This window comes from Rhinopithecus bieti, unplaced genomic scaffold (genome assembly GCF_001698545.2).
Source record: "Rhinopithecus bieti isolate Rb0 unplaced genomic scaffold, ASM169854v2 scaffold_758, whole genome shotgun sequence".
Taxonomy (NCBI): domain Eukaryota; kingdom Metazoa; phylum Chordata; class Mammalia; order Primates; family Cercopithecidae; genus Rhinopithecus; species Rhinopithecus bieti.
Window position 1 is genome coordinate 151,519 of NW_016803215.1, and position 11,499 is coordinate 163,017.

The window sequence follows — 11,499 nt, forward strand, 5'->3', positions numbered from 1 at the left end:
CACACATCCACACACCTCACGCACCCCACACACAGCCCCACCACACCCACACCTCACACATCCACACAACCCACGCACCCCACACCACACCCACACATCCACACACCCATACCATACCCACACATCCACACCCCCATGCACCACACGCACCCTCACTCACTCACCTACACACATCCACACCCCAAACCCATACACCCGCACACCACACCCACACACACACAACCATATACCTACACACACCCACACCCACACACACCCATACACCCCCACACACCACACCCCCCCACACCCATACACATTCACTCACCCACACACTCACACACATCCACACCCTCACACACCCATATACCTGCACACCACACCCACACACACCCACACACTCATCTACACACAACCACACCCCCACAGGCCCATACACCACCACACCACACCTCCACACCCACATACACCCACACACACCTTCACTCACACTTTCACCTACACACCCACACACCCCCACACACACACACTCCACACCTGAAACAGCGACAACGGATGTAATCCAGGCGGTGACCCTGCTCGGAGACGGATGCAGAGGGCTTGTTGAGGCGGGCTAACCAGGCGCAGAGGCAAAAGCGCACAATGAAAACCGGCCTCTCACTTCTCAAAACTGATTTTGTTATTTCCATTTCGCTGATGACAAAGGGGAGGCCACATCAGCTACAACAAAAGCCCACTCTGGGCTGGGACCCTGTCTGTGTGCCCCCGCGGCTCCTGTCCTGCCTTTCCCCAGCTCCAGTTGAGGCACTGAAGTCGGCGCCAGAAGTCACTTCTGTTGCTTCGTTCTTGGACCCCCAGATCCACCCCACCTGGGTGCCTGTGCAGACTTGGCGAACTCCTCAGGCACACCTCACCTGAGATGAAAGCTGTTAGGTTTTACCTTGACTCACCGAAACAGACACATCTCACAAATACTGAGAAATCCTATAGGTTCAGTATTCTAAAGTCAGAGCGTTGAGGTAAATTTTGAAAACAGTCAATATTATTATTATTATTATTATTATTATTATTATTAGAGATGGAGTTTCATTCTTGTTGCCCAGGCTGGAGTGCAATGGCGTGACCTCAGCTCACTGCAACTTCTGCCTCACGGGTTCAAGTGAGTCTCCTGCCTCAGCCTCCCAAATAGGTGGGATTACAGGCACCTGGCTAATTTTTGTTATTTTTAGCAGAGATGAATTTTCACCATGTTGGTCAGGCTGGCCTCAAACTCCTGATCTCGTGTGATCCACCCACCTTGGCCTCCCAAAAGATTATAGGCATGAGCCACCGTGCCTGGCCTCAAAATTACTTTTAAACAGCCCTTGACTTGCCTACCAGGTTCACTACACATAGAATATTCTTATGCACACTATAAAGTCTAAGGGAAGAAATGAAAGTCTGTCTAACTGCACTTGGATCTGCAAACATTCTGCCTCGAAGGTGACTCTGCAAACCAGTGGTGACTGGGATGAGGTGAAGCCCACTGTGTCCTCTTTTGCATGCAGTGATTCCATTCTTTTTTTTTTTTTTTTTTTGAGACGGAGTCTCGCTCTGCCGCCCAGGCTGGAGTGCAGTGGCCGGATCTCAGCTCACTGCAAGCTCCGCCTCCCGGGTTCACGCCATTCTCCTGCCTCAGCCTCCCAAGTAGCTGGGACTACAGGCGCCCACCACGTCGCCCGGCTAGTTCTTTGTATTTTAGTAGAGACGGGGTTTCACCATGTTAGCCAGGATGGTCTCGATCTCCTGACCTCGTGATCCGTCCGTCTCGGCCTCCCAAAGTGCTGGGATTACAGGCTTGAGCCACCGCGCCCGGCCTCTATTCTTAATATTAAGCCTTGCCACGGAAATATCCATGCTGAGAGGTGCATTTACTGCTGGAATTAACCAAACTCATTTATAACAGGCATTAGAAAATGTTTCCTGGAGTTGAAGCTAAGTTGCTTATTCTAGGGCACATGCATGCTGCTCCTTGAAAAGCTGCAAAGAATTGGCTAGCTGTTTTAGTTTTTCTAGGTGGACATTGTCCCCCACCCCTCCGCCCCCCGCACAATGGTGTGAGAGGAAGGAATGAAATTTAAAACAGGAGCCCAGGGTGAATGAAACGAGCAAATCACGTGACTTCACTTTAGTTGCTTTTCACCCGATGGCTACAAGAAGGTGACACAGCCATCCTTACTCACTGTAGAGCCAAGGGCTTCCAGCTGGTGGTCCTTGTCTTTGTTCTGACTTTTAGTTGATTGACTTTTCCTTTAGTTGTTGAACTTGCTCATCCTTTGCTAACATGTCTTTTTGCAAAGATGACACCATCCCTGTAAAAAAGAAGACTCACAGAGGTCAAAGAGGCAGTGAGGATGACTGTCATCGCTGCCGCTGTCAACCAGTTTGTGACGAGCCTGGCACTGAGAAGGGAGGTGTCTCCAAGGATCCCAGGAGCTTGAATGGGGTTGAGACTAATACCCACTGCACATCATGTGTTCAAGGTCTCTGTGAGAAGGAGAGGAAACATCTGTCGGGGTGCTCTGGGCATCGGCCCTGCATGGGAACAAAGGCTCAGCAGAGAGAGGGACCAGGAAGGGCCATGAGATGGGCCTGTGGCAGCAAGGGACGTGTTGATCCACACTCACACACTCATCTGAGTTTGGAAACCGTCTCTAGCACTTACTAGCTCAGTTGTCTTTTTTCTTGAGACAGGGTCTCACTCTGTCACCTAGGCTGTAGCGCAGTGGCACGATCATGGTTCACTGCAGCCTCCACCTCCTGGACTCAGGCGATCCTCCTGCCTTGGCCTCCCAAGTAGCTGGGACTACAGGTACGTGCCACTTTGCCTGGCTAATTTTTGTATTTTTTGTAAACATGGAGTTTGGCCCACGTTGCCCAGGCTGGTCTCAAACTCCCAGGCTGAAGCAATCCACCAGCCTCAGTCTCCCAAAGTGCTAGGATCACAGAGGTGAGCCACAATGCCCAGCATAGCTTAGTGGTCTGAACAAGTTATTTAACCTCTCATTGTATCTACAGAGTTGTTGTATAAAGAACATAGAAGAGTGGCTAACACATAGTGTTTATTCCCTGCCACCCATGACTCTATGTGGCAGCCAGCTTGCAAAAGGGCCCCCATGATTCCTGCCTGTTAGAATACCTGGCCTAATGTGGCCCCCTCCCACCTGAACAGGGCTGACGTGTGTAACTCATATGGCACTGTGGAAGCGGTGAATGTGACTTCCCAGGGCGAATCATCAAAGATGTTGTGGTTTCTTCTTTGCTCTCCTTTGGGTCACTCAGTCTGGGGAAAGCCAACCGCCATGTTGGGAGAACACTCAAGCAGCCCGAGGGAAGGGCACACATGGTGAGGAACTGAGGCCTACAGCCAACAGCCATGTGAGCAAGTCATTCCAGAAGGGGATCCTCAAGCCCTAGTCAGGTTTTCGATGACATGGCAGCAGTTGCTCCTGCAACCTCGTGAGAGACCCTGAGCCAGACTAAGTCACTCCCAAGCTCCTGAACCACAGAAACTAGGTAAGATAAACATATCTGTTGTTTTTTTTGGGATAACTTGTAATGTGACAGCAGAGAGCCAATACATTATTGTATTATCACATGCAGAAAAAGTGAGAAGGGTGCATAATGCAGGGGTATTGGATTATCTCATACAGTCCTTTTCTTTTTGTTTTTTTTTTTTTGAGATTGAGTCTAGCTCTGTCGCCCAGGCTGGAGTGCAGTGGCCGGATCTCAGCTCACTGCAAGCTCCGCCCCCCGGGTTTATGCCATTCTCCGGCCTCAGCCTCCCGAGTAGCTGGGACTACAGGCGCCCGCCACCTCGCCCGGCTCGTTTTTTGTATTTTTTTTTTTTGAGGTGGAGTCTTGCTCTGTCACCCAGGCTGGAGTGCAGTGGCCAGATCTCAGCTCACTGCAAGCTCCCGCTCCCGGGTTCCCGCCATTCTTCCTGCCTCAGCCTCCCAAGTAGCTGCGGACTTACAGGCCGCCGGCCACCTCGCCCAGCTTAGTTTTTTGATATTTTTAGTTTAGAGACGGTTTCACTGGTGTTCGCCAGGCATGGTCTCGATCTCCTGACTTGCTGATCCGCCCGTCTCAGCCTTCCCAAAGTGCTTGGATACAGGCTTGAGACGCCCGCCCGGTTTTGTATTTTTTAGTAGAGACGGGGTTTCACCGTGTTAGACAGGATGGTCTTGATCTCCTGACCTCGTGATCCGCCCATCTCGGCCTCCCAAAGTGCTGGGATTACAGGCTTGAGCCACCGCGCCCGGCCCGGTCCTTTTCTTAGAAAAACATTCATCCTAGTTTTGTTGGGGGTATCAATCAAGAATCAATCTTTCTTGCACAATCAAAGATATATAATAAAGAACAACATGATTGAGAATTTCATTGTAAAAATGAGCTTTGTCCAGGGACACAGTTAAGTTCCCTGGAAACAGACTGCTCTCTCTGGGGCTTGCCTGCATGCTTTGTGAGGCAGGAGCAGAGTGACCTTTTCTCTAGAGTGAATTTGGCTCAATTCTCTACCAGACGCCCTCTGTAGTGCAAGGTTGCCCCATTCTGGATGGTGGGAAGTGAGCTACTCTCAGGCCTGTGTGTGCTTTGAGATGGTTCCCTCTGCTCCTCCCGGGTGGTTCCTTCCCTGCCCACATGCACGTGCTGATCACGCCCGACTGTGCTGAAGACTTGAGGGGGACCCTCTGAGATCTCCGGGGTGCTCTCCGTGCAGCCCCTCCCGCCTGGCACGCCGCCCAGCAAACTCAAGCTATGCTGGCTTCTCCACCTCCATCTACTCAAGTCGGGCTGACCGCTGGGCTCTGTCTGGCTTCCCCTCCCTGCTGGAAGGGGTTTGGACACTCTCTCGAGTGCAAGCCAGCTGGGGGCAATCGTAGGTTTCATCTTGTTTGTTTCCACTCCCTCCCAGATCATTGTCACATGCTTCTTGGGGCCAATATATGGAAACCATTATTTCAGACATTTTTTTTCTGTTTGTTTGTTTGAGTTGTTTCAGGCAGGTGAGGAAATCCGGACCTTGTTCCTCCATCTGCCTCTCTTGCCATGGAAGATGGGGTTTGTGATGTGTTGTCATGGTTTCTGTGAGCCTGGGTCACTGAGTGGCCACAATGACCAAAGCCCCTACTGACCCATGATGGGCCCAGGGAGGAAGCAGGATATGAACCTATCTATTGTGAGCCACTGAGACTTGGAGGACTGTTTGTCACTGCAGCATAACTCGGCCCAGTGCTTCTCGAGCTTGAGTGTGCACATGCAGCAGCCAGGGGGCTTGTGAAAGTGAAGACTCTGATCGGAAGGTCAGGAGCGGGGCCTGAAATTCCCAGTTTCTCACAAGGATCCAGGTGATGCTGATGCTGCTGGTGCAGGGACCACACTTAGAGTTGTGAGAGTGTAGCCCATCCCAGGTCATACCTGAGCCCAGGTCTATCTGACTCCTTGATTAGAGAAGTGGTGTCTGAGACAAGCTTGCAGCGTGGATGGGGTGTGATGGGCAGACCCCGGGGAGGAGGGCAGGGCCCAGTGAGATCCCCCTTGTATGCCTGGTGCCCAGAGCAGCCCTGCCCATAGGGCTCACAAGTATCCAAGAACATTCCAAGTTAGGCAAGAGCAGAGGTAGAAGCTGGAGTGGGGAGGGGGACTGCAGAATGAGGCAGAGGGAAAGGCATGGCCAGGCGGCCTGGGTCGTGCAGAGACAGTGATGTGCCGGCTCAAGGCCAGGCTCAGCTTTCACAGCCATGGGCACATTTCCTGCTGTGCAGGGGGGACTTTAGGAGCAATATCCCCAACCCGGATTCATTCCCTCCTCACCTCCTGCTTTTCTCTCTTCCCCCTTTCTCTGTCCAAGGCCCCATCATGTGCAGGTCTCTAGACATGTCATTCTCTGCCTTAAAAACCCTAATGTGTCCCATCACACTTAGAAGAAAAGCTGAACCCCTCCCCTGTAATGTGGCCCTGCCTCCCCCCCGACCCCACCGGGTCCCACAGTCCCTTGTTCCCTGACCCCCGCCACGCTCGGTAGCTGCTGCTCCCACACTGCGCTTGGTGCTGCCTCAGGGCCTTTACACCCATGATCTCTGCCCGGCATATGGTTCCCAGGGGCTTCCCGACAGCCCCTCCCACCTCCTCAGAGATATCCCTGCCCAGGCACTAAGCCAGGGGTGTCCAATCTTTTGGATTCCCTGAGCCACACTGGAAGAAGAAGAATGGTCTTGGGCCACGCATAAAATACACTCATGCTAACAATAGCTGATGAGCTAAAACAAAACAAAACAAAAAACAAACAAAATTGCCAAAAAATAAAATCTCGTAAGTTTTAGGAAAGTTGATGAATTTGTGTTGGGCCTCATTCAAAGCTGTCCTGGGCCACATGTGGCCCGCAGGCCGTGGGCTGGACAAGCTTGCACTATTCTCCTTCACTTCACCCCATGAAGCGCTTCCCCACCACGGTGTCCAGCTTTATTTCCTCTGGAGGACGGATCTCTCTCTGGTATGGGCTTGTTCATTTATCTGTTTACTTCTTACTGTCTCTCATCCTCTCCCACGTGTGAGCCCCGTGAGCAGAGGGATCTTGACCGTTTGCTCAGGGCTCTCTCTCCCCAGTGCCTAAAGCAGTGCCTGGCATCTAGCAGGTGCTCCATAAATGTGTTGAATGAATGAATGAATGAATGAATGAATGAATGAATCCAGGCTAAGAAACAACTGTGCCTGGCAAGGGTGGGCCATGAGTTGGCTGCCCCATTCCCACCCAAGTTCTGGAGTATCAGCTACCTCTCAATTAGCAAAATGCTTTCTCTCTGGCCCAAGAGCACCAGTGTGAGATTGGGTAAGGGGCTGGGTGCCTTAAACAGGCAACCCCATTCTAGCCACATTCTAGTTCGCATTCACAGCAAACTGGCTCATGGGACTGCCTGAGCCACAGCTTGTCCTGTGTGCTCCCTGGTGAGGTCCATGTTCAGCAGGCCCTTTAGCGAAGAGATGGCACAGAAACCTCTAAGGACGAACTTAGATTCATGGACAGGAGCTACCTAAAGGGATGCTGGGAAGAACTGAGGATGCAGCGAAGCTCAGTAACAAAAAGTATATGGTTGACTGGTGATGTCTGCTGTGGCCAAGAACATGGGGTGCGGGAGTGGCAGCTCCCAGGCCCAACTCCAAAAAGGGCTCACCTGATGCGATAGCATTGTCCCTCTTTAAGTTCTCACCCTCGTTCTTCAGGGATGTGATTTCTGAGTTCCGCTCCGACAGGGTCTGGCACAGCACCTGGCTGTACCCTTTCTGCAGGGCATTGATCTGTGGGAGGAGGCGGCACAGTCAGGGGGGGCTGGCCCACGCCTGGGAGACACACAGGTACTTCTTACAAGCTTGACAGAAAGATTCAGATTGATTTTTGGCTGGGGTGTTGGGGAAACTAAGCTTTTTAGTTTTAACTAGTGGGAGGGACAGGGGAGGGCCTATTCCTTCAAGGACCACCACTTCCTATGCATCAAAATATGAACTTTATCTTTGTGCCCATAAAGGGGCCCAGGCCCGGCTGCCACTGGGGGTACCTGGTTCCTTAATGTGCCTTCCAATGACCTTTGGACTCTCAGCCACAAACAGACCACCTGTTAGTTCCAGGTCACCCAGTACTGACTGGATACAGAGCAAAGTTCAAGAGAGGGAAGCAGGTTATAAAATTAATTCCCTCAAATGATAACAATAGGTTATATCTCACAGAACACTCTAGAGCTTACAAAGCCCACTCATAGACACTACTCCTTCAACAGAGCTTCATGGTCTCTCTGTAGGAGGCTCCGGGGAATGCTCCTGTATTAGTCTGTTTTCATGCTGTGGTAAAGACATACCCGAGTCTGGGAAGAAAAAGAGGTTTAGGCCGGGCACAGTGGCTCATGCCTGTAATCCCAGCACTTTGGGAGGCCGAGGCAGGCGGATCATGAAGGCAGGAGATCGAGACCATCCTGGCTAACACGGTGAAACCCCGTCTCTACTAAAAACACAAAAAATTAGCCAGGCGTGGTGGCGGGCGTCTGTAGTCCCAGCAACTCGGGAGGCTGAGGCAGGAGAATGGCGTGAACCCGGGAGACAGAGCTTGCAGTGAGCCGAGATCACACCACTGGACTCCAGCCTTGTGACAGAGTGAGACTCTGTCTAAAAAAAAAAGAAAAGAAAAGAAAAGAAGTTTAATTGGAATTACAGTTCCACTGGCTGGGGAGGCCTCAGAATCATGGCGGCGGCAAGGGAAAATGAGGAAAAAGCAAAAGTGGAAACCCCTGATAAACCCATCAGAGCTTGTGAGACTTATTCACTATAACAAGAACAGCCTGGGAAAGACCAGCCCCCATGATTCAATTACCTCCCCCTGTGTCCCTCCCACAATATGCGGGAACTCTGGGAGATACAATTCAAGTTGAGATTTGGTGGGGACACAGTCAAACCATATCATTCTGCCCCTGGCCCCTCCAAATCTCATGTCCTCACATTTCAAAACCAACCATGCCTTCCCAATAGTCCCCCGAAGTCTTAATTCATTTCAGCATTAACTCAAAAGCCCACAGTCCAAAGTCTCATTTGAGACAAGGCAAGTCCTTCCTGCCTATGAGCCTGTAAAATCAAAAGCAAGCTAGTTACTTCCTAGGTATGATGGGGGTACACGTATTGGGTAAATACAGCCATTCCAAATAGGAGAAATTGGCCAAAACAAAGGGTTACAGGGCCCATGCAAGTCTGAAATCCAGCAGTGCAGTCACACTTTAAAGCTCCAAAATGATCTTTTGACTCCAGGTCTCACATCCAGATTACGCTGATGCAAGAGGTAGGTTTCCATGGTCTTGGGCAGCTCCGCCCCTGTTGCTTTGCAGGGTATGGCCTCTCTCCTAGCTGCTTTCACGGGCTGGCATTGAGTGTCTGTGGCTTTTCCAGGAGCACAATTCAAGCCATTGGTGAATCTACCATTCTGGGGTCTAGAGGATGGGGGCCCTCTTCTCACAGCTCCACTAGGCAATGCCCCAGTAGGGACTCTGTGTAGGGGCTCTGACCCCACATTTCCCGTCTGCACTACCGTAGCAAAGGTTCTCCATGAGGGCCCCAACCCCACAGCCAACTTCTACATGCGCATCCAGGCGTTTCCATACATCTTCTGAAATTCAGGTGGAGGTTCCCAAACTTCAATTCTTGACTTCCGTGCACCTGCAGGCTCAACACTATGTGGAAGCTGCCAAGGCTTGGGGCTTCCACCCTCTGAAGCCACAGCCTGATCTCTATGTTGGCCCCTTTTAGCCATGGCTGGAGGGTGTGGGATACAGGGCACCAAGAGCCTAGGCTGCACACAGCAGGGGGACCCTGGGCCTGGCCCACAAAACCACTTTTTCCTCCTGGGCCTCTGGGCCTGTGATGGGAGGGGCTTCTGTGAAGATCTCTGACATGCCCTGGAGATATTTTCCCCATGGCCTTGGGGATTAACATTAGTCTCCTAGGTACTTAAGCAAATTTCTGCAGCTGGCTAGAATTTCTCCCCAGAAAATGGGTTTTTCTTTTCTACTCCATCACCAGGCTGCAAATTTTCTGAACTTTTATGCTGTGTCCCTTTTAAAATGGAATGCTTTTAACAGCACCCAAGTCACCTTTTGAATGCTTTGCTGCTTAGAAATTTCTTCTGCCAGATACACTAAATTATCTCTCTCAAGTTCAAAGTTCCACAAATCTTTAGGGCAGGGGCAAAATGACGCCAGCCTCTTTGCTAAAACATAACAAGAGTCACCTTTGCTCCAGTTCTCAACAAGTTCCTCATCTCCATCTGAGACCGCCTCAGCCTGGGCCTGATTGTCCACATTGCTATCAGGCTTTTTGTCAAAGCCATTCAGCAAGTCTTTTGAAAGTTCCAAACTTTCCCACGTTTTCCTGTTTTCTTCTGAGCCCTCCAAACTGTTCCAACCTCTATTAGCCAGTTCCAAAGCTGCTTCCACATTTTCAGGTATCTTTTCAGCAATGCCCCACTGTATTGATACCAATTTAGTGTATTAGTCTGTTTTCACACTGCTGATAAAGCCATACCCGATACTGGGAAGAAAAAGAGGTTTAATTGGACTTACAGTTCCACATGGTCAGAGAGGCCTCAGAATCATGGTGGGAAGTGAAAGGCACTTCTTACATGGTGGCAGCAAGAGAAAATGAGGAAGAAGCAAAAGTGGAAACCCCCGATAAACCCATCAGATCTCCTGAGACTTATTCACTATAACGAGAACAGCACAGGAAATACTGGCCCCCGTGATTCAATTACCTCTTCCTGGGTCCCTCCCACAACACATGGGATTTCTGGGATACAATTCAAGTTGAGATTTGGTGGGGACGCAGCCAAGCCATATCAGCTCCCATTTTGCAAGTGAGGAAATTAAGACTCAGGGAGTGAGGTTGCTTGCTTGGGACTGCACAGATCAGTCAGTGGTAGAGTTATGATCCAAATCCAGGCTTTAGTTGCCTGCTTCCAGTTCTTCCCACTTATCACATGGCTCTAGGAACCAGCATTAAGAGCCCGAGGCCATGGAGCACGGTAGGGACGCAGGAGCCAGACTGCCATCTGCAAAATTGGTCTCTGTGTAAAGGTAGGGAGGACACCAATTCTGTCCCACTTTTTTATTCTGTAAGTGCGGTGACGGTCGTAATTTCAGGGTTGTTGAAAGTATTTTAATAAGTTAGTACATGTAAGATTACTCAGACCATGCCTGGCACACACACAGATACTAGCTCTGATTATTCTACGATGTGTTTTAGCTTCTGCTTCTCTTGCCTGTCTCCAGGAAGTTAGATTGATAATATTTCTGTGTGCATATGTAAGCCTTGCCTAGGCTCACTTAAACACCAGTGTGACTGTTATTAAGAGGAGTGCAAGAATTCCTGTTAATCATCACATCGTGTTTCAGGCATATCATAACATATGACAGGGTGGGAGTGGGGGGACACCAACAATGCGGATACGGTGTGCCCTGCACCTGGCCACCAGGTGGCGCTCATAGTCTGTTTTAGTGTCTCTCCCTGAAAACCTTGTGGCTATGACTCGGTGGTAGAATTAACAGAAGGATCAAGGTTTCACAATTTATACAGCCCATTTCGTGCACCACTCACATTTTCCCTGGGGCATCTGAGACACTGGAGAAGGGGTGCTCACTAGAAGATGGAGGGACATGGGCTCCAAGGCCATACTTGTGCGGGTCTGCACTTTGAAAACTTGGAGTGAAAAAAATTATTTCACTTCTTCCTGTTTTCTGTGGGGACATGCAATTCTCCCTTTAAAAAAGCACTTGGATTTTTTTTTTTTTTTTTTGAGACGGAGTCTCGCTCTGTCGCGGCCCAGGCTGGAGCGCAGTGGCCGGATCTCAGTTCACTGCAAGCTCCGCCTCCCGGGTTCACGCCATTCTCCTGCCTCAGCCTCCCGAGTAGCTGGGACTACAGGCGCCCGCCACCACGCCCGGCTAGTTG

The 11,499-nt window shown here is 50.6% G+C and overlaps 1 protein-coding gene across 1 annotated transcript in view; it reads right to left on the reverse strand.

Annotated features, from left to right (window-relative positions):
* The window catches only part of FHAD1 (forkhead associated phosphopeptide binding domain 1), a 158,393-nt gene that overhangs the window by 85,818 nt on the left and 61,076 nt on the right, over positions 1-11,499 (reverse strand). Inside the window, 3 exon segments of the mRNA XM_017869555.1 lie at positions 2,202-2,262; positions 2,264-2,330; positions 7,194-7,317. Of these exon segments, the coding sequence (XP_017725044.1) occupies positions 2,202-2,262; positions 2,264-2,330; positions 7,194-7,317 (252 nt within the window).